General features: G+C 39.7%; 1 protein-coding gene across 3 annotated transcripts in view; it reads right to left on the bottom strand.

Annotated features, from left to right (window-relative positions):
• sbf2 (SET binding factor 2) overlaps nt 1–22,229 on the bottom strand; it is a 220,477-nt gene that overhangs the window by 34,031 nt on the left and 164,217 nt on the right. For all 3 annotated transcript variants that reach the window (XM_079802012.1, XM_079802011.1, XM_079802013.1), the window contains exons 20-28: nt 17,753–17,925; nt 16,941–17,014; nt 13,511–13,706; nt 10,859–10,986; nt 8,054–8,229; nt 6,306–6,433; nt 4,868–5,069; nt 1,134–1,330; nt 90–227 (exon numbers count right to left, since the gene is read on the bottom strand). In XM_079802012.1, coding sequence (XP_079658138.1) covers nt 90–227; nt 1,134–1,330; nt 4,868–5,069; nt 6,306–6,433; nt 8,054–8,229; nt 10,859–10,986; nt 13,511–13,706; nt 16,941–17,014; nt 17,753–17,925 — 1,412 coding nt within the window. The remainder of the gene's footprint in view (nt 1–89; nt 228–1,133; nt 1,331–4,867; nt 5,070–6,305; nt 6,434–8,053; nt 8,230–10,858; nt 10,987–13,510; nt 13,707–16,940; nt 17,015–17,752; nt 17,926–22,229) is intronic.

Here is a 22,229-nt window from a genome sequence, read left to right as displayed (position 1 = left end):
GAACACAAAAAGGGGCAAAAAACAAGCCTGTGCAAGAAATGGAAGAATCAGGCGTCAAGTGGAGGATGCACCTGATATATTTTCAGTACCTGGGGACAAGCCGATGAGGGAACGGTTGGTGAGGGTGTTGCTGCCGTTGGGTTTGAAGTACATGGGGATGGAGCTGAGGATGGCCTGCAGGTATTTCTCCTGTTCCAGACTGCTGGAGGTCTCTGAGGAAGTCGGAGCTGGTAACAGCAAGAGAGCATCATTAGAACAGACATTTGTGTCTTGAAAGCTTCTTATTAGTATCAAATAGCCAAAACTATGAATAAACCAGTGGTTCTCAACCAGGGGGGGATATAAAGTTATATTTAAAAATAAAAACAAAACAGAAATCTAAATGTAAACAGAAATCACATTTTCTTTTTCCCCTTTTATTAAGAACATACAGAATCACAAAACAAAACTTATTTTATTTAATCTAATCAACAATCCCAGTTTCTGTTAATAAACAGCTTGAAAAACAAGCAGCATTCTCATAATTACAGCAGAAATATCCTTTGAGTCCAATATGGGAGGCATTTGAATATTGCATTGGACAATGGGAGCCTTTGGTCAAAAAGAGTCACTGGACTAAATAGCCAAAGGTCTGGTCCACATTGCAGCTTATTCTGGCCAAGAACCACCTACGACAGGAAGACTCGGAATCACACATTTAAAAAAAATGACCCACCACAGTTTGTTTTCTTTATGTTCTGTTTGGGGGTGGGTTTTCTGAAAGTAATAGACGGACATGAAAAATATTTCACTAATGCTGTGGAGGTTTCTGTGAAAAACATGGCTACCTTTGTTAAATCCAGTGATTCTTGTATCAATTTGGTGTCTTGTAAACAAAAACCCTGTGTTCTCATAGTCACAAAAGCTGCATAGTCATCCAATCAAGATTAGTGCTTGCCAGAACAAGGAATCACTTTCCAGGGTTGTGTGTAACATGCATTAGACAGTCGGCGAGCAGGCTGTCAGCATGCCGTCTAGGGCTAGGAATAACCTTAATCAAAATCATAATCTAGTCTCAGAGCAAATATTTACACCTCTAGTTATGTTTAACTGTAAACTTCCTGAAGAGTGCTTGATTTTGATCACAAACATACCTGCTGGGGAAGGGTTCTGAGACTTGAAGAGCCCAACCACACTCTTGCTATGAAAACCGCCCGAACGAAGTAAAACCGCTTTGGTGCGAGGGTGTTTCCAACACACAACTGGCAGGCGGTTGTGCCGGTAGCAGCGGGACACCTTGTGGAGACTGCTGTCCTGCACGGTGTGAGGCACCACCAGGAGACCAGGGTAACTGCAAACCACACCATTTAGAAAATAACTCATGATTCAGCAGTCATAGTTAATAAACTGCTTCTTCTAAAAAAAAAAAAAGGCATATCAATTTCTGTCATTGTTTTTCATAGTGCACTCTGTTCCAAAACCTAGTGAGCTACCCACCTAGACTTAAACAGCAGATTAAAGGGGTCATGAATTGAGAAATCAACTTTTCATTCAGCCTTTGATATATAAAAGTTAATCGTGATATAAGAATATCCTGTAAGTTTCGGAGCTGAAAACTTCCTTGTTAGTCAATGAAAAGCTTTTATTGACACCAGACCCAGCAAACAATCGAGCTCAGAATATGCCAACCCTTGACGTCAGCGTGTGGTGAAACGCAGCTTCAACAGAAGAACATGCCGAAGTTAGCAAGATATAGCGCTGTGCCTGGTTGTGGAAGAACACAGTCGCTGCATACGCTTCCTTCATATTCTAATATTAGGAATGTGTGGTTGAACTTTATTTTTAATGAAGATCCAGCTCATGTGGGAAGACATTGCATGTTTATTTGCTTCATTTCACCGCGGATTCGTTTGTAAACAAAACACAGGTCGAGACTGGATTTGCAGACAGATTGAGATTAAAACACAATGCTGTCCCTTCTATATTGGATCCGACAGGAATGAAGCAACACACTTATGTGAGTAAAACATTTTTTCTATATGTGATAGTATTGCATTGTTACAGATCGTTTGATATCTACTGATTATGTTGCGGAAGTTTTGAACATGCTGATTTGTCTGCAGTGAAGTTTTGCTGATACACGTGCTTGGCTTGTGTGTGTGTGTGTGTGTGTGTGTGTGTGTGTGTGTTAGTGATGCGCGGTTTTGCGGATATATCCACCGATCGGGCGGGCCAAGTAATAAAAAATAACATTCATATTAATTGCGGGTGGATGAGAGATAAATCATTGTGTTTGTTTGATAAAGACATTTTGCGAGCTCCGTGGGCAGATTCCGGTTGCCGTTTCTCCACATTGGAAGATTTCAAAATAATTTCCCACATGTACTGATGAGGGAGCCGAAACTCATTATTATGCAAAACTGTTATCCAATCATAGCCGTTGGCGTTTACTTCCAAGTCTTCAGTGAGCAACACCCATAAAAACTGAGTGTTCCATGAGAGAGATTCAAAACCAGGGTATAAAACAGCCTATTACCTATTCATTATGATGTTTTTGAATGTAAAAACCACGCGAACGTAATAAGTTGACCTCAGACAACAGTATAACATAAAATTAAAAAAAGCCAGTTCATGACCCCTTTAAAGTCTTTAAAGGATTATCGCAGGACTAAGATCTTTGCATCGGTTGTTGATTGGATTTTGAAATGTGGAAAATAGGTTGAATTTTCATGTCATGCAGATTTTAATGCGTCACAGACTGTCCTGATATAAAGGCTATTTCAAATAATAGGCAGCAAAATTATGGGCACTTGATTTGGCCAAATTCTATGTAGCATCACGTTTCCTTTGAAGATACTATATGACAATCCCAGAAAGGGCTGAAAAATGTTAACAGGGTTCCTACATAGTTTGGAAAAGTATGGAATTTGAGGTACTGAAACATATTTGTATTTACAGACTATTGTTTTCTAAAATACAAATGTAAGAATTTATAAAAACAAATGTATTGTACAAGCAGAGTGACACAAGTTTAGTGATTGTTGAACACAACTGAATGAATTCAAGGCACACAATTTCAATACGCAAAACTGTTTGTCTTTACTATAAAGTCTCTTTTGAACGAATGTACGTGTGCCACACAAACCGGCAACAGATAAAGGACAAAACCATCATCTCAATCAGACTGTACTTTACTTTTTGGTGAACATGTAACCTCAAACCACGACTACAGTATCAAACCGTTGTGTCAGGTGAATATATGCAGGTTTTAAACGTTTAAGGTTTCTTCTCGACATCTAAGCGCATGTTGTCACTTCGAAAAAAGAAAAAAAACCATATATAATGCTGTAAGAACCAACTGTGTTAAATACAGTGTTGGGCAAGTTGCTGGAAATTAGTAATTAGTTACAGTTACTAGTTACTTCTTTTAAAAGTAATTGCATTACTTTACCAATTACTGTATATCAAAAGTAATTAGTTACTAGGGAAAGTAACTTTTAAGTTACTTTTATGTCTGCTTTTTAAATGTAAATATGAACTGTACTGAACAGTCAAACACAAAAAACATATTTTTTCATTCAACATTTCAGGCGAAACTGGACAAGTGTAAATGCATCTGGTTGTTTAAACCACACATGTAAATTTAATTCCTGGCAAATTGTTAAAAAATAGCGTTGGCTATATTACATGCTGTTGTCAGATTTCATGGCGCTACTGTAACATGTATCGCCGCAAATGAGTAGCAAGCCAACACGCAAACCGCCGCAAGCGAAGTAAGTCTCAGAACACAATAATCTTCATTAAAACGAATGAGACTAAATGATCTCACCAGTGCTTAGGTCGCTCTTTCTCATATTGCGGCCTTTGATCTTGAAATGAGCTGATGAATAAAATGCAGCTCATATCTGTTGCTTTCGTTGATGTGAACTCAGTTAAATGTGCATATAGCGCGGGTATTGAAGAATTTATATTCATTTTGTGGAGAGGTGTAAGGTAAGACAAACTGCATGTTTTTTTTAATTATTTGTTTAGATTGTGTAGCCCGTTTTGTTTGCGAGCGCCTACATCAACTTATCAAAAATGCCTTTTTACTGAGGTGGTGGTGACAGTAGGCTAAACTTTTAAACTAACATTGTGATGCTCGAAGTGTTTTATATCTATGGATTTTATTATAGGCAAGACAAGTCAAGTGTTGATTTGAGAGGCTAAAGCGTTGGGTTAATTCACTGTCGGCCGCTGGCCGCTTGGTCGTCACTTTAAAAAATAAAAACTTTAATTTAACAAACAAAAAAAGGCTCCAAACATTTTTCTAAATTAACTTAATAACGAAAAAAAAAAAAAAAAAAAAAAAACACAGGCTCCTGTCGGACTCGGGCCAAGAATTTTGATAAGTCAGACCTAGGGCCTAGATTTGAGCATCTTGTCCGCAAGCGTTCATTTTTCACAAAAGAGAGTAATGCGAGAAACTAATTCATTTTAATTTCAGTAATTGTAATTGCGTTACTTGATTTAAAAAGAATATTTAGTTACATGCGCGTTACCGCTAAAGGTAGTGGAATTACAGTAACGCGTTACTCCCAACACTGGTTAAATATGGTCTGAAATGTCTACAGAGAGAGATTTGGAAATTTGAGTCTATAAAAGTATGGAATTTTAAAATGGAAAATGTGTAGGAACCCTGTGTTGGTTATAAATAGTACTGATAAAAATCGAAACCATTTCAACCTAAATTAAAGTATCATGTGCTAATATCAGACTATTGAAATGTGTGTGAGTTGAGTCTTGTGAAGAGCTCCGTCTCTGTAGAGTTGCTGTCTATGTTGGCAGTGGACAGCTTGGCTGCTCACCAGGTTTTCAAACAAAGTCTAGGTGTTGTGTTGCTTCTTGCCTGCGACATAATGAGTAGAGCCTGTTGACCGCCGTAACACGGAACTGCTCTCCGCTTTTAGACCGTGTGGGATTAGCACTAATGGTACCCAGGCCCAGCCTCTGGTAGTCACGGAAACAGGCTCGCTCCACTAACTGCTCCATAGTGGACTTCTCTGAGGCCTTCAGTGTGCTGCTGGAGGGGGGCTCCCCGTCATCTGAGACTGAAACAACAACATCAAACAAGTGACGGGACATGACTGATGACACAGCAAATTTTGGTAACACTTTACAGTTAGGTTCCATTTGTTAGCATTAGTTAACTGCACTAGTTAAATGCCCATTGAAGTGCCTTGAAACATGCAGCATTATTAAACGAGGTGATGTAATTTCCACTGTAACAGGAAGACAGGGCGGGACATATCGAACAGCTCCTCCCCTTTTTAAAATAGCTAATAGCATTTCATTTATATCACAGCTCGATCAGAGCCGCTGAGCTCTGTAAAGTCGCAGTTTCCTCCTAATCTTTAACCGTTGCTCCTAATCTCCTCCATAGCACTTTCAAAATATAGCATTCTGTGCAGAATACAAATAGGTCTGATAAAACATTTTTTCTCAAGCATATGATCCGCTCTGTGCTATCGTGTCTCTGGACTGTGCGTTGCAACGTTTCGCGTGACACTAACGAAAAGCCAGACTTCCTTCGCCCCAATAGAAAGCATATTTACACTGTCTGAATCATTCCCCTATATACTGCACTATGTGCCAGTGTAACCCCTCCTGTTCGAACCACCTGCTCCAAGCGGGACTCGAACCCGGGACCGCTGGCATGAGAGTCGGACGCTCTAACAAGAAGGCTAAAGGCTGCAACCTCTAGTGTCAGTCGCTAGAGCGTCTCTTGAGATCAGAGGAGTGAGGTTTACTCGCACAGCGACTACTAGCTGGCCTCTGTTACCCCAGACAACATGTAGAGAATAGTAAATGTGTGAACAATTGACAGATTTTAGCCACAGCTTCAACGTCTATTATACGGTAGGGGGCGGGGCTTCAGATTCTAGAGAGCATTTGATTGGACCGAGAATCTGATGAGAAGCTGAAGCGGAAGTGAGAACGCTTATATCTACTAAATGTGAATTTTGTCATTGTTTTGGAGCACACTAGCTTATAGATAACAGTAAGGCTAACATTCATACTAAAATTAATTCATGCTAATTTTTTATTTTATGGGGACTATTTATTTAAACTATTTAAAATCAAAAGTTCTATATCTGTTAATATTATTTAATGAACCCAAGCTGGCATGAAATAATGATCAGTTGTATTTTATTAACTAACTTTAACAAAGGTTAGTTAATACTGTAAAACAAATGTATTACTATTAATGTTAGTTAACCAATAATAAACTAATGGGACCTTATTGTAAAGTGTTACCAAAATTGTTCTTTTTGAATTATACTCACTGGAGATGTCATCATCCTCATGCCATGTCATGCGACTGCCCTTCTCGTTTTTCTTCAGAGTGGATTGGCGGCCCATTGTGATTTTGCCGGCCCTTTTAGCCCCTTTCACAATGGTCTTGGATAGCGTGCTACAAGAAACAGAATTTAATTTAAAGGAGCAGTACACCCAAAATGTTGTCATCAATTACTCACCCTAAAGTTGTTCCAAACCCTCATGACTGATTCTCGACTGTACCACATGTCGGTAACACTTTATTTTGAGGGTCCCTTTTGACTGTAAGTAACTTTGCAACTACATGTCAACTAACTCTCATTAAGTTTAATGGTACATACTCCGCAAGAACAAAGAAATTTGTTCGTTTTCTCGAGGTGGCAAGAACAAAGTTCGTTCTGGCCAGGACATTCCATACTTCACGAGGAAAGCAGGTGCCGAACATTTCAGTTTCTCCGCATTAACCCCGCCCACTTTAAATTTATGACCAATCACACAACAGTTCTCGGACACCCACAAGAAAAAAGTTCTGCTCAGATGATATGTCGAGAACAAGCTGCGAGAACGCCCAAACCAGGGCTGCGAGAACAAAATTAAACGAGAGTTAGTAGACATGTAGGTGTAACATTACTTATGGTCAACAGAATGTGTTAACGGGACCATCAAAATAAATTGAAACTGTGGATGGATTTGCTTAAATCTGCCGTATAAGGATGCTTTCCTGTCACATATCACACATGCGCACTTCAATAAGCCAACAGAACACAGGTTAATGTGTTGACATGCTGGGCGAATTCGGAGTATGGGGCAAAAATCTAGCTCTTTATTATTAAGCCGTTTATGACTGTACACCGATAAAGGAAAACGGTTATAAACAGGCTTACATGACCACACGCGTTGTCGGCTTATTAAGTATAATCGGGCTAAGAATGTGCATGTAAACGCACTCATTGTGTGCCTTCTGAAGGCTTGGAACATAATGCAGAGCTGTATGGACTACCTTTGGTGCCCACTTTTTAATACTTGAGAATTTCAATTTAATTTCTACAGGAAAAAGAAAACATGAGCTTGGAATGACACGAGGGTGAGTAAAGAATGACAGAATGAATAACAATGAATCAGAATTTCTAGGCAAAGTATTACTTTAAAGGGTTAGTTCACCCAAAAGCGATTTGTTTACAAGCAGAGGAAGACGTGCATATCTAAGCTGTTGAATTCTACATTGATCGTGCTTTAGGTCTTGGCGTAGTTCTCAAAATCGGGCTAAACTGCATTTCATGGATTCCCGAACGCTGGCGCTACGTCATATTCTCGCGCATGCGTCGTGGAGGCACACACGGAAGACAAGAACAAGTTGGATAAAGGTGTTATTTTGTTTTGTTTTTGCGCACAAAAAGTATTGTCGTCGCATCGTAAAATTATTGTAGAGCCACTGTGGTGAGATGGACTTTGTAACGACGTTTTAAGTGCCTTTTATGGGTCTTGGGAGTGAACCGTGCATTGTGCCAATGGAGGCCTTTCAGAGCCATCAGATTTCAACTAAAATATCTTCATTTGTGTTCCGAAGATGAACGGAGGTCTTACGGGTGTCGAACGACATGAGGGTGAGGAATTAATGACAGAATTTTCATTTTTGGGTGAACTAACCCTTTAATGTTGTTCTATTATTAGGATATCAAGGGTTTTGTTGCAGCCTAAACAATAGCAGTAAAAAGAACTGAATGTTAAATTTACATTAAACATATATTACACTGACCGGAAACCTGTGTTCCTCTCTTTCTGTTTGGGTAATATGAGCTGCGGTGCCGTCTGTCCTGCTGCGAAGGCAAAGGTGCTAAAGATGGATGGTGGGTAGCGGATCCGTTGCAAGTGTTTCCTGAAGATCTCCACCATCTCTGAGCTCACCTCCTCGTCAAACGCCACCTTAATTAACTAAAACAAAGCAGAGTATATGATCAGAAACTGTCCAACTACCATAATGGCCAGATTTACAGAGTATATACAATGGACTGATAATGCGTTTCCATAGTTATTAACATTGTATATCTAGTTTCTAATACGACAGCTGAGGAGGGAGGGATGGCAAATTTGACATCTTTCTCTCTATTTTGTTCTCTTTTGGAAAGTCATTGAAACGGCATTGTGGATTTTGTATTTTGCCAATGGGGCAAATGGAAAGGCAAAAATTATATTTGTTGTAGCTTCCCTTCACCAATATAGAAGTTTACTCCACTATGATGATTTCCGCTTCTGGGAAACCTGGGAATGTGAAAAGCCTTCATAGTTTAGAATAGAGCCGCCACACCTTCACGAAGCAAGAAAATCTGCAAATAATCATTACAAAATTTTGGGGGCAAGAGAAATGACTTGCGGAACTGCTCTGAGCTGGATAGCAGTATGGAACAAGATCTCTTCCCACTTTTCTGGGGGAGAACATTCCAAAAGGAGGTTTGGCCGCGTGAACGCTCGTCTGCGTGACCCCATATCCCTCAGCACTCTGCTATCTCTGTTCCTCAGGGGTCTGACCTGATCGCGTGGTCCGCAGGTCTTAATGAGGGCTTGATAATGTACCCCAGACACCGACTGCTGGCAGTCACACGTGGACAGACCAGCACAAATGACCCTCCCTTCCATACAAGGCCTGATTTTATAGCTTAAGTTAGTAAAACGATAGGAATGAGCCATAAAATCTTTATGACCCTATAGTCCATGCATAGTGAAGAACACAACATGTGCTTCTCTTGCCCTGTCCTCATCCATGAAGAAACTTCGTGATAATGAGTCAAGCAGAGAGTCTGAAATGTGCACATTCCTCTTCAGCAAACATCCCTGCTGAAAGAGGAACGTGCTTTAGAACAGATAGCATCTGGCTCACTGAAATCCGAATGACTTTTTGAGGCACTGCAGAGAGGTTGTAGGTCCAAACCAATATATAGGCAAGTAGGGAAAGCTGACCACTTAAAATTAATACACTTAGGGCCAGATTTACTAAATAGGGCAAATTAGCGTGAGGGCGAAAAAAGCGCAGATGGGAGTGGAAAGTTCTGGGTGTGATCTACTGATGATACGCAAATTAAAGCACACAGACGCAGCCGGAACTTTTCCATAATGACCAACACAATCTACCAGTTAGCGTCTGGTTCGAGACGTGCATTTTTGGTGGTAAATAATACGAGCACAATCCTTAGTAAATCACCTTGCATAATTAATTTTAAAAAATCTCCTCCCATAAATTTTGCATCTGAAAGGGAAACTCCTACAAATGCAAATGCAATAAGCTCAGCCGCAAAAACAACCCTGTCCGCTCCTTTTCAGCGCTAATTTTTCACTGCGTGTCTTTAGTAAATCCTGACAGTAGTTTTTTAACACCAAAAGAGGGTTTGCGCTGACGCAAACTGTAAGTAAATCTGACCCTTAATATTTCATTATGCCCGCTATAGTCCAGTGACAAAACTTTCCCCATGTTAGGGGTAAGATGTGTCAAGTCAAGGGTTAAGTGGAATTATTGGGAAATATGAACTACTAATAAACAATCCCATTTCAAGGTCTTAAAGGGGACCTATTATGCAAAATTCACTTTTACATGGTGTTTGAACATAAACGTGTGTTGGCAGTGTGTGTACACAACCACCCTATAATAGTGAAAATCCATTCACTCCATCTTTTTTTTTATCCCCATAAATCATAAGCAGTGTCTCAGAACAAACCGTTTGCAGATTCTAGCAGTGTGAACTTTGTGTCTTTTTGACATAATCGTGTGTGTACTTGACAGTTTAAGCGCAATAACATGTGAAAGAGAACTTAGTTTAATACTCTCAGGACGCGCTGTCTGATATCCAGCTTTCTGTGTGCGCTTATATATAACCATATCTCAGAAGTTTAGACTGATATGGCTTTAAAACGCATGCAGATAATAAACGTTCATGATGATGAAGAACTGCAATGTCACGTAAACGTGACCGTGATAGAGATGATAATCAAAGCAGATGTTTTGTTAGTTTTTGGTAGAGTATCTGAGGCATGAACTGTAAAGGCTCCGCCCTCTTCTGGAAAGTGGGGCGGGGAGTAGCAGCTCATTTGCATTTAAAGATACATGCATGAAAACGGCATGTTTTTCCTTCCACAACACGGCCATTTACAACCTGGTATAATAAATGATCTGGTGAAACCATGTTCAACATTTTGCAATAGTATTTAGTGCATTTGGAGACAAAGCTTACTTTTACTATTTGTTGAGCCAATGGCACATCTTACTTTCTTGTTCGAGAAGCTGTTTCACTTAGATATATACGTCACAATAAGATGTACACGTACACCAACATGTACGATATATTGTTAAACCTGAATAAATGTCACATAAACTCAGCTGCCATTTAGATTTACACAAGAAAAAATGCTTGCCACATTTTTAATGACAGGGCGCCATAGGACCGGTCACATTTCGATTAATGGTAGACACAGCTTACCAACTGACACATCTTACCCCACTCTCCCCTATGTAATATAATATATCCCCTGCGTAATCAGCCTTTCACTAGATGCCCAATCAGTGTGTCAGTACCTGGAAGGAGGCGGATCTCAGCTGAAGCCCCTCCTGCATGTTTTGCTGTAGCTGGTTCTGAACGCTGATCTTTTTCTCCTTAGTTAGAGTGGATACCGGAAAACTTCTGATCACAGCCTGTTCACCAACTGCGCACACACAGACAGAGACATAAACACATGAATAAAGCAAGAGCTCTTGGGGGCAAAACTCTCTAAATATAGAACTTTAACCTCTTTCAAACAAAGTTCTTTCAGGCTTTGTTGTTCCAAACCCATATGAGTTCAATTAAAGCATTCAAGCGCATATTGAACCAACTTGGTTTGATGTCAAACCTGGTGTGATGTAACTTGTGGCGGCAAATTTGAATGTGCATAAACACATATGATATTTAAAGGGGTCATGAACTGAGAAATCAAACTTAATATGATGACCGGAATGACAAATTTGATGACATATAAGAGGTCATCATTCTATAAGAATATCCTGTAAGTTTCAGAACTGAAAAAACTGCTTTTATTGTTACCAAGCCCAGAAAACGACTCATTGTGGAATGCATATCTGTAATATATAGGTGAAAGACCACCTCTGCAAAAGATCAACGCCTACTTCATCATCACAACGTTGACCCCGCCCACAGGTGTGTTAGTGAGATGACGAGGAGAGACTACAAATAACATTACCCTCCAAAGGATCCTAATGCTAGGAATGTGTTTCTTTATTTTCAACAATGTGAATGTCTCAGTTGAGCATTATTTATTTGTATGCAGTACATTTCACTGTGGATTCTTTGGTAAATCAGTCGCAATTTCGGCGCAAGCTTTGCAAACAGACTTTTACGATATGGACTCGACAGTAATGCAACATGTAAGTAAACGTGTTAATTCTAATGCCTGATCTGTGACCAGTGATTTCTGATATGTAATGATTCATGTACAGTCAGAGGTTCTTTTGTCTATGTGTCAGTAAATCAAACTACTTCACATTGTATCTCTTGGAAGGATGAAAATAATCTGTTATTTAAACTGTGATTAAATTATATAAAGAAAGCAATCAAATAAACACTCCCTTTACAATCGCTGGAGCTGTCAATCAAACAGCGCGAGTTTATCAGTGACGGAAAAATCTCTTATTTACATTGTGTTTGTACTGTTAGTTATGATGAAAGCATTTGTGAGAGCGTTGAAATCAAGTTGCAATGATGAGACGCTCAACATGTCTGTGATCGGCTACAATGCTCATCACTGCAACCTCATGCCATGATCTAAATATAATGCCATAGATCTAAATATACAATTTTCATGATTAGTTAACCTTGAGAGCTGTTTAAGTAAAAACCTGCTAAACGTTTTAGAGAGAGTTACACATGTAATACTTAGCTATTTCATATGCAAAGATGTTAGCCAATCACAGCAGTGGGCGTTTACACTGAAGTCTCACAACAGACACGCCCCTTAAAACTAAAGGCTAAAATGAGGACAGGAAAAATCCCTTTTATTTCTAAATCATACATTATAAGTGCACCACAGGAAAAGTCATAAAACAATGCATTTCATGACCCCTTTAAGAGCTACAGCAGAGGGTTTGATTTTTAACATAAAAAAAAAAAAAGTGGCCTCGCAAAAAGTTATGTCTTAAAGGATTAGTTCACTTTCAAATAAACTTTTGCTTATAATTTACTCACCCCCTTGTCATCCAAGATATCTATGTCTTTCTGTCTTCAGTCGAAAAGAAGATTTTTGATGAAAAGATTTCAGGATATTTCTCCATATAATGGAAGTCAATAGACTCCATACGGTTCAAGGTCCAAATGAGAGGTTCAGAACAGCTTCAAAAGGGCTTTAAACCACATCAAACGGTACCAGACGATCAATAAGGGTCTTATCTAGCGAAACGATCTGCCATTTTTAAAAAAATAAATAAAGTTTAAGTTTTATAAGCACAAATGCTCGCCTTGCTCTGTTCAGCGATGCGCGCTCGTGACGTCACGTAAAACGCAATTACGTTGAAAAGGTCACGCAGTAGACGCAGGCGCAAAGACGTTTGAATATGTGGATCCGGTCCTCCTTCCGCTCATTTGTAAACACTGACTCTGTACTTCCGCCTGCGTCTAGTGTGACCTTTTCAACGTATTTGCGTTTTACGTGACGTCATGAGCGCGCATCACTGAACAGAGCAAGGCGAACATTTGTGCTTATAAAACTGAAACTTTATTTATTTTTAAAAAAAATGACCGATCGTTTCGCTAGATAAGACCCTTATTGATTGTCTGGTACCGGTTGATGTGGTTTAAAGCCCTTTTGAAGCTGTTCTGAACCTCTCATTTGGACCTTGAACCATATGGAGTCTATTGACTTCCATTATATGGAGAAATATCCTGAAATCTTTTCAACAAAAATCTTCATTTCTTTTCGACTGAAGACAGAAAGACATGGATATCTTGGATGACTAGGGGGTGAGTAAATTATAAGCAAAAGCTTATTTGAAAGTGAACTAATCCTTTAAGAAAGAAAAAAGAAAATCCAGGCCACCAATAACTATCCAAAAAGGTTCAAAAAACTGTTGTAAAACGAACCCATATGAATAGAGCAATTGAATTCAAGTCTTGTGAAGAGAAACATTCGATTTATATGATGAACAGATTTAATTTAGCCACATAATAAGTGTTGTTACCTAGTGGGTCATGAGGAGTGCCTTTGAAAACGATACGGTAAGTGGTGAGGAAGAGGGCTCCCTCTGCTGGCAGGATGTGCGGTCCTCCCAGAAGGCCCCCAGTGGCCTCCTCTCGACCATCAGGGTCTAAGACCACCCGAAGCCCCTCGGACACCAGCTCCTCTCCAGGCAGCAGGGCAGGTCGCAGGATCTTGGGCTGGAGAAAATGACTGTCATTAAATGTAAGACCGCGGGCACATGCTTTGGTAAAGTGACGATTATATTCACAACCGAAATAGAAATATAAGACTACTGTTATTCAATTTGCACCAGCAAAAAAAGGGAAGTACTTGGGGTCTGCTTTTTGACAGACACCAAATGATTCTCTTGATGATGGAGTAAGCATCAATTATTAGGTTTAGTTCCAGGCACAGTAATCACACTCAAGCCTTGTGTGTTTACCACCAGAGACACAAGCCATCAGTCTTTATACTGTCCAGACAGCGTGTGCTGTCCAGGCCCTGTCCCAGTGTCATTATCTAGCTCATTAGTTGGATTCAGAAGGGTAACAAGAACTGAAACAGAGCCGACTTTAAAAAAAAATTGGGAATTACTGCAAGTATTTGTTATGTGGAAAACTGCTGTATTAGAAGAACAGTCCACCTCACACTGGGGATGCCAGTTGGGTTCTCCATCAGCTTCTTCACTGGATTTGCACACTAGTAAACAATCTACTGTGGTTTCTTTTTCTCTCGAAAAACAAACTTTGTCCAGACAGCAGGACTTTTTCCAGCCAAGAATTCCCTCTTCAACCAAAGCATCCTAGAAGCCCAGCACACAAGACAGATTGCTGCGTACACCTGATATTATCATGTGTCTCAACTGTTTCTCCAGTGACCATTTACCAGCTTTTGACTCCATGACGCATCACTTTCAGTTTGTTATTGAAGCCAGGCAGTGTTTTCTGCAGAGAAAGCGAGTGAGTCTGACCTGTGAGTCAGATGTTAATTCAGTAACTGCTCTGGTGAATTCAGGGAGTTCATTCAGTTGTGGATTTGTTAGAATGATTCAATCCAATAATTGACTAATACATTAGAAAAGCCAACTCATAAGTGTGTGCGAAGATATTAGGATGAAACAACAAGGATAGCTCCCACATCAACAAAGTATTTTTACTTTATTACTGTACTCAAGTACATTTTTCAAGTATATGTACTTTATCAGAGCATTTTTATTTTGGGAAACTTTTACTTCACTACATTCCAAAGCAAAATAACATACTTTTTACTCTTTACACTACATTTGATAAAAATATATCATTACTCATTATTTTCTGAAGAAATCGACACCCATCCGGAGACGCAATAGCGTGGTCCAATTCGTGATTCTGTCCAATGAACCTGATGAATTGGTGCACCAATCACACTGAAAGATTGATTTGTGAATCTGACAGATCCGACTGCAGCTGTTCTTGAGTCTACGGCCCTGTCCCAAATGGCACACTTCATATGCACTTTCATTCTTGTGGACTTACAATGGCTGCCGCGTGTGCGTGTCCGTAAAGGGTTAGTTCACCCAAAAATGAAAATTCTGTCATTAATGACTTCCCCTCATGTCATTCGACACCCGTCAGACCTCCGTTCATCTTCGGAACACAAATTAAGATATTTTTGTTGAAATCTGATGGCTCAGAAAGGCCTCCATTGGCACAATGGCACGGTACACTCTCAATACCCATAAAAGGTACTAAAGACGTCGTTACAAAGTCCATCTCACTACAGTGGTTCTACAATAATTTTATGAAGCGACGAGAATAGTTTTTGTGCACAAAAAACAAAACAAAATAACGACTAAGTGCTTGTCTTCTGTCTAGGCCACAGACGTGAACTCACGAAGCACCACGACGCATGCGCGAGAATGGAGCTTTGTTTACAAGCAGAGGAAGACGCGCCGTATCTAAGCTGTTTAATTCTACATGGATCGTGCTTTAGGTCTTGCTAGTGGTCAAAATGGGGCTAAAGTGTGCATTTCCTGGATGCCTGAACGCCGGCGCTATGTCCTATTCTCGCGCATGCGTCGTGTTGCTTCGTGAGTTCACGTCACGAGTTAACGAATAAAGTCGTTATTTTGTTTTTTTGCGCACAAAAACTATTATCGTCGCTTCATAAAGTTATTGTAGAACCACTGTAGTGAGATGGACTCTGTAACGACGTCTTTAGTACCTTTTATGGGTCTTGAGAGTGTAAAGTCCATTGTGCCAATGGAGGCCTTTCGAAGCCATCGGATTTCAACAAAAATATCTTAATTTGTGTTCCGAAGATGAACGGAGGTCTTACGGGTGTCGAATGACATGAGGGTAAGTAATTAATGACAGAATTTTCATTTTTGGGTGAACTAACCTTTTAAGTCCACGAGACCGTAGGGTATCCCATTTGTCATTTTAGGTCTCAGAAGGGTGCTCGCGAGATCCCCCTTTGCGGTCGATATGCGCTCTTCAATGCGCACTTCTGCCGAGCCCGAATTGGTGCGGGTTCCGCAGCGGACTTCTTCCCGACAGACAAAGTGGTGTTACGTCATGAAAGTGCGGACTCGTAGGAAGATCGCAAGGGTTTAGGGTGCCATTTGGGATAGGGCCTACCACTTACTGATTCAAGGATCCAAGAACCAGTGATGTGCTGAATTCTGACCATGCCAGATTATTTTTTAGCCCGACGCAGTTATCATTTTCACGTCCAGCGCTACGCTGTTTAAATAGCAAATGCACTCACACCCCTCTGTTCGTCTGAAAATCAGGTGTGTTCAGGCGCATTGTTGGCGCGTTGGTATTTTGAGGAACTGAAAACGACTGCGCCATTGACCAACAAACAATCCAAACCCATAAGACTTTTATTTGAAAATAAAGTGATAAATTAGTTGTTGTTTTTGCGCAAACAAAATACTGGTGTCGCTTCATTAAACTGAGGTTAAACCACTGGAGTCACATGGATTACTTTTATGATGTCTTTACTAACGTTCTGGGCCTTGAAAGTGGTAGCTGCGACATCAGGGTGAGTAATTAATGACATAATTTAATTTTTTGGGTAAACTTTTCTTTTAAAGTACATAAAAAACAAGTATTATTGTACTTTTAATCAGGTAAATTTGAAACTGAGTACCAGTAATTATACGTTTACTGGAGAAATATTTTATTAGGGTATCTGTACTTTTACTCAAGTACTTGATTTGTGTAGTTCGTCCACCACTGCACATCACTGATGATAAATCTCCAGGTCAATGCTGATTGGTGGCAAAGGAGTTTTCAATGAGCAAGTCTGCATATAATGCACAAAGCAGTTACTGCTATCAAAGAAACTGTAAAACATTTGAAGAACAACTTCCCTATGACCAAGAAAGCAAATCAAATGACATGCAAGCTTTGCATAGTTTTCACCAGTGGGGAACAAGTTCTTACCTTATGAATGGGAGGAAGTCTTCTGCTTTCTCTATGAACCGCCTCTAGAGTCTCCATCTGCATTGCCACAATACCTGAACAAACAGATAAATGCAGGAAACTTTGGTGGACTGATTAGGACACGGGGTCACAGTACTATTTCAGTTTAATACTGCTTAATATCTTGAATGTTCCTGCATTGTGCGACACTTAAGTCCATCTAAAACTTCTTTAAATTGCATTTTTTACATTTTATAATAATTGTCCAGGCAGTTTTGTCTGGCTATCACCAGACCAAGCTCAATCTTTTAAGATTGAACATCGGTCTGGGGAGTCTGCTCTGTATTTTCTACTGCACAAGAGGCGTGATCAACGGGCAGAGTTCAAATGACTCAGTACAAAATTGGATAGTCCTTCAACCAATCAAACCAACGATCAATCGCTTCTCTATCCGTCATTGTGTTAAACCTGCCAACAGCGCGCCAGGTGAATAAGCTGGTTTGTGATTGGTCCCCGCAAATTTGTAACAGAAGCAGATAAAAATATGTACAGGTTTCCAGCCTGAGCTGTAGGGCGAAATCAAATCGCCGGCAGATCGGGTTGGGTTTACCCAGTCTACATGCAGTTTTGACTACAAGGAATATTGGTGAAGAAATAATCACAAGAAAGATCAACTGAAATCAACTAGTGAAAATGTTGAGCACTAACAGCATTTAAAAAGACACTTGGCCTATGCGCATTTTAAACAAAAATCTTAATGTTACACATGTTCATGTCCATGTACAGTTGTCACAATGTATCGAGCCCACAGATGTGTGCACACAGTGCTTTACCTGGAATCATACTATGCAGGCTCTTGATATGATCCTGGGTCACTCCACTCTCTGTGCACACTTTGTCAATGAACCGAGAGATGAATCTCCCCACAGAGTTGGCGACGTCACTGGTCTCAGAGTCTTCGAATCCACTCTCTGTGTCAAAGCTCTCGGCCACACTCCCTGCGATACTGTTTATTACATGACACTAATTAGATTGCAGACTTTAACACAACACATCCAACAACAGCAATGGCACTCTCAATACTCTTAAAATAACACGGCTATTTAAAGAGGCTTTGATGTAATCCTGCTGCTTTCGTTCACCGACCCATCACAATTCAATGTCTGTTTAGTCTGTTAAACACAATTGGTCTGAAATACCACGGTTAGGAAGTGTCTGATATCTCCTGGGCTTAGTGCAGACTGCGCTGGTGAAAAACACCAGTTCCTGACTTTTCAGGCGGAAAATAAATGCAGAACAACAACTGTTCATTAAAGGATTAGTTCACTTCAAAATGAAAATTTCCTGATATTTTACTCACCCCCATCTCATCCAAGATGTTCATGTCTGTCTTTCATCCGTCGAAAAGAAAACATTCCAGGATTTTTCTCCACATCATAGACTTCAATGGCAACCAATATGCTGAAGGTCTAAATCAATGCAGTTTCAAAGGAAGGGCTTCAGAGGCTCTGCGCGATCACAGATGAGGTATAGGGTCTTATCTAGCCAAACCATCGGTCATTTTCAAAAATAAAAATGTATATACTTTTAACCTAAATTGCTCATCTTGCGCTGCTCTGCGACGTGCTACGGATTACGCAATCACGTCGGAAAGGTCACGCTAGACATAGGCAGCAGAAGTATCCCCCCAAATGGACGCCGTTTACCAAAAAACACTCCATCTTCAACTTCAAAATTGTCCGACATCGTTGTTATACCTTTTTTTTTGCTAAAGGACGTTTGCATTAGTCTTCGCATGTGCGCTTGTAAACACGGGGCGGTACTTCTGCCTACATCTAGCGTGACCCTTTCCGACATGATTACGCAATCACTGGCACGTCGCAGAGCAGCGCAAGATGAGCAATTTAGGTTAAAAAGTACACAAATTTTTCTTTTATTTTTTTAAAAATGGTGCTCGCCTTCAAAGCAACCACTAGCTCTGCACCAATATACCTAAACTCGCTTGTTCAGACTTACACACCCTCCAGGAGCTTACGTTCTGCCAGTGAACGACGCCTTGTGGTGCCATCCCAAAGAGGCATGAAATCGCTCTCACGGACCTTTTCCTGGACCGCCCCCACTTGGTGGAATGACCTGCCTATCTCAATTTGTGCGGCCGAGTCTGTAGCCATTTTCAAAAACATCTAAAGACACATCTCTTCAGCACCTGACCAATCAAGAATAGCACTTATCATTCTATTCATTTTCTGTCTGTCTAATCTATTTATATGAAAAAAAAAAAAAAAGTCCTGTCCTGTGTGTTCTGTGCTAGATTAACTGAGACTTGTTACAGCACTTGCATACTGTTGCCCTTGACTGTTCTAGTTGCTTCTATTGCTCTCATTTGTAAGTCGCTTTGGATAAAAGCGTCTGCTAAATGACTAAATGTAAATGTTAATGTAAAATGACCAATGGTTTGGCTAGATGAGACCCTATCCCTCGTTTGGGATCGTGCAGAGCCTCTGAAGCCCTTCCTTTGAAACTGCATTGATTTGGACCTTCAACATTTTGATTGCCATTGAAGTCTATGATGTGGCGAAAAATCCTGAAATGTTTTCCTCAAAAAACTTAATTTCTTTTCGACTGAAGAAAGAAAGACATGAACATCTTGGATGAGATTGGGGTGAGTAAAATATCAGGAAAGTCGTGTAGGTAGGACATTTTATTAAGAAAATCTGAGAGGTGCTTGCTCTTGCAGGAACATGGGTCGTTGTCCACTGGTTGCAAGGGTGTTCTGGGTCAAAAGAGTTAACCCCTCAAACACTTGATCTTCCAGAAGCCAAAAGAATACTTCCCTTGTCTATGTTCCGCTAACACTCTTAGGCAATCTGTGTGACTTGTGCGTGGGCAACAGCAATGTATGAGTGACGACGAACACGTTCATCCAGTCAGTCAATGATGTATACTTTGAAAGGATTGTAACTTTGTGTGAGCGGACGCGGGAAAATTAAATGTACTAGGGCCTTAAATGAGAGTTTCCCATATGTGGGTTCACAAACCCTCTGCAGTTTTTCTCCTTGATGAAAAGCTAATAATTAATTATTTTGAATGCTAAATTAAAATAAATAAATGGTGCTGCACAATAATTGCAATAAAATCAAAGCATGTTATTAAATATCAATTAAACATAGCATTTTTATTTTACAGCACAATGTCATTTTTTCAAAAGTCTTCAGCTCCAGCCACCACCAGCATTTTTGATCATTTTCACAAAACTTTCATGGCCCCAGAATATTTTGTTATGTTTTGTATGAATATCTGTACATGCAATATATGCAATACATTAAAAGAACAACATTTTATTCTAGTTTCATGCATTATTATTTTTTCATCAAAAAATAAAAATTTTCATCAAAAAAGCAACATTTTGAACAAAAAGCTGAGAAAATCCTGTTTTTTTTCAAAGACTACAACGTGCATAAGCAATGCTTTTATAACTTTTTTGCCTGTTTGATCTAATTCTTTAATCTTTCAGAAGATGCGTAATAGCGCCCCCTACCATATGACAGTGAACACATGGAAAGATTCTGTCAATGGCGGGAAAGCGGTCTCATAAATCAGGGGTTTTCAAACTGGAGGAGTCCGTGGACCCCCAGGGGTCCTCCAGAAGGTTCTAAGGGGTCCCCAGAAAATTTCAGAGAGTAAAAAGACAAAGCAAAAATGGATAATGTCTATTATGTAATGTCTAATGTCTATAAATAGTTCATTTCTAAATGTTTCTCTCCTTTCTTGCCATATACATTCCAGAATTTTACATGTTTTCTTTGTATCTTTCTAGTATCTCGCTCACTGGGGGGTAGTTTTCTTAACACAGTACATAAGCTGCTTACATTTATTGTGAAAGTTACTTATACAAATAATTTTGAATTGAAAATGTTCTTCTTCGGGTTTATGCATCCAACATTAATTGCCAATTTAAGTTGGGAAACAATATGTTGTATTTATAATGTCACACTTACTATTTATCTAACAGTTTAAATGTTTTTTTCGTACATAAAGATAGATGGTCCCTCATAAAGGTTCATCATATTTGGGGGTCCTTGGCATCATAAAGTTTGAAAACCCCTGTCATAAATGACGGAAAATTCTGTAAAAGAGTTAAAAATAATTAAATGCATTATCGTTGACATCAGAGAACCGTGAACATGCAAATGGGTTGTATTGAACTGGGTTAGTTCACCCAAAAATGTAAAGTATCCCATCATTTTCTCACCCTCAAGCCACCCTAGGTCGATATGACTTTCTTCTTTCAGCCAAACACAATCTGAGTTACATTAAATAATATCCTGGCTCTTCCAAGCTTTATAATGGCCCTTTTTTTTTTACCATTTTACCATGTTTTAAGCCCCAAAAAGTGTATCCATCCATCATAAAAGTAATCCAGGCTCCAGGGGGTTAATAAAGGCCTTCTCAAGCGGAGCAATGCATTTGTGTAAGAAAAATATCCATATTTAAAACTTTATAAACTATAATCACTTGCTTCCGGTAAGGGAATGGCTAGGATGAATTATGGGATAATTTTCATTTTTAGGTGAACTAACCCTTTAACTTAAAATCTCAGGGGGTATTTCAAGTAAATATTTTATGTCTAAGGGGTTTAGCTGACAAAAAAGTGTGGGAACCCCTGCCTTAAAGGATTTATTGTCTGGCAGGTAAAAATGATAAGTCTGATTGCTTAGAAAAATATTAGCATACCTCACCTTAACAAAAGACATGATTTGGGGAGTCATTTAGACAATTCCCTAATCCTACATGTAAGCAAAAGTAAGATGAATTGCTCGCCTTATCGAAGACCACTAATTAAACAGAAAAAAAAAGGAAAAAGAAAAATGTTGACATCTGAGACGAGCACTTAAAACTCTCAGTGTGCAGTTACTGGCCTTGAAACATTTCTGAGAGGAAGAGAAAAGCATAGGAGGAGGGAAAGATCCACTCTGGAGACGTGGATTTGGCTGAAAATCACCCATTTTGACTATGAAGCCTCCCAAAACTCACACATATTATTATTATTACTACAAAGCTCTATCCCTCCTGCTCTCCCTGCATCTTTTCTTGGCTGTGTCTGAGTACTCCCTCCACAAACAGCCAACTCATTTCATCCTCCTGCCGGAGCAGAGCAGCGCTCGGGCTACTGGAGGGGCTGGGAAGGATGTGGTGTATAACTGGATAGGACTCCTGAGGACCTACACCCGGCTACTTCTCCTTACATTTTTGCTCACTGACTGATTTAGCTGTATAATTTTCTCCTAAAGACGCCGAGAAACAATTATT

This window comes from Gobio gobio (genome assembly GCF_949357685.1).
Source record: "Gobio gobio genome assembly, chromosome: 2".
NCBI classification, from domain to species: domain Eukaryota; kingdom Metazoa; phylum Chordata; class Actinopteri; order Cypriniformes; family Gobionidae; genus Gobio; species Gobio gobio.
This window is presented reverse-complemented; position numbering and strand designations above follow the sequence as displayed.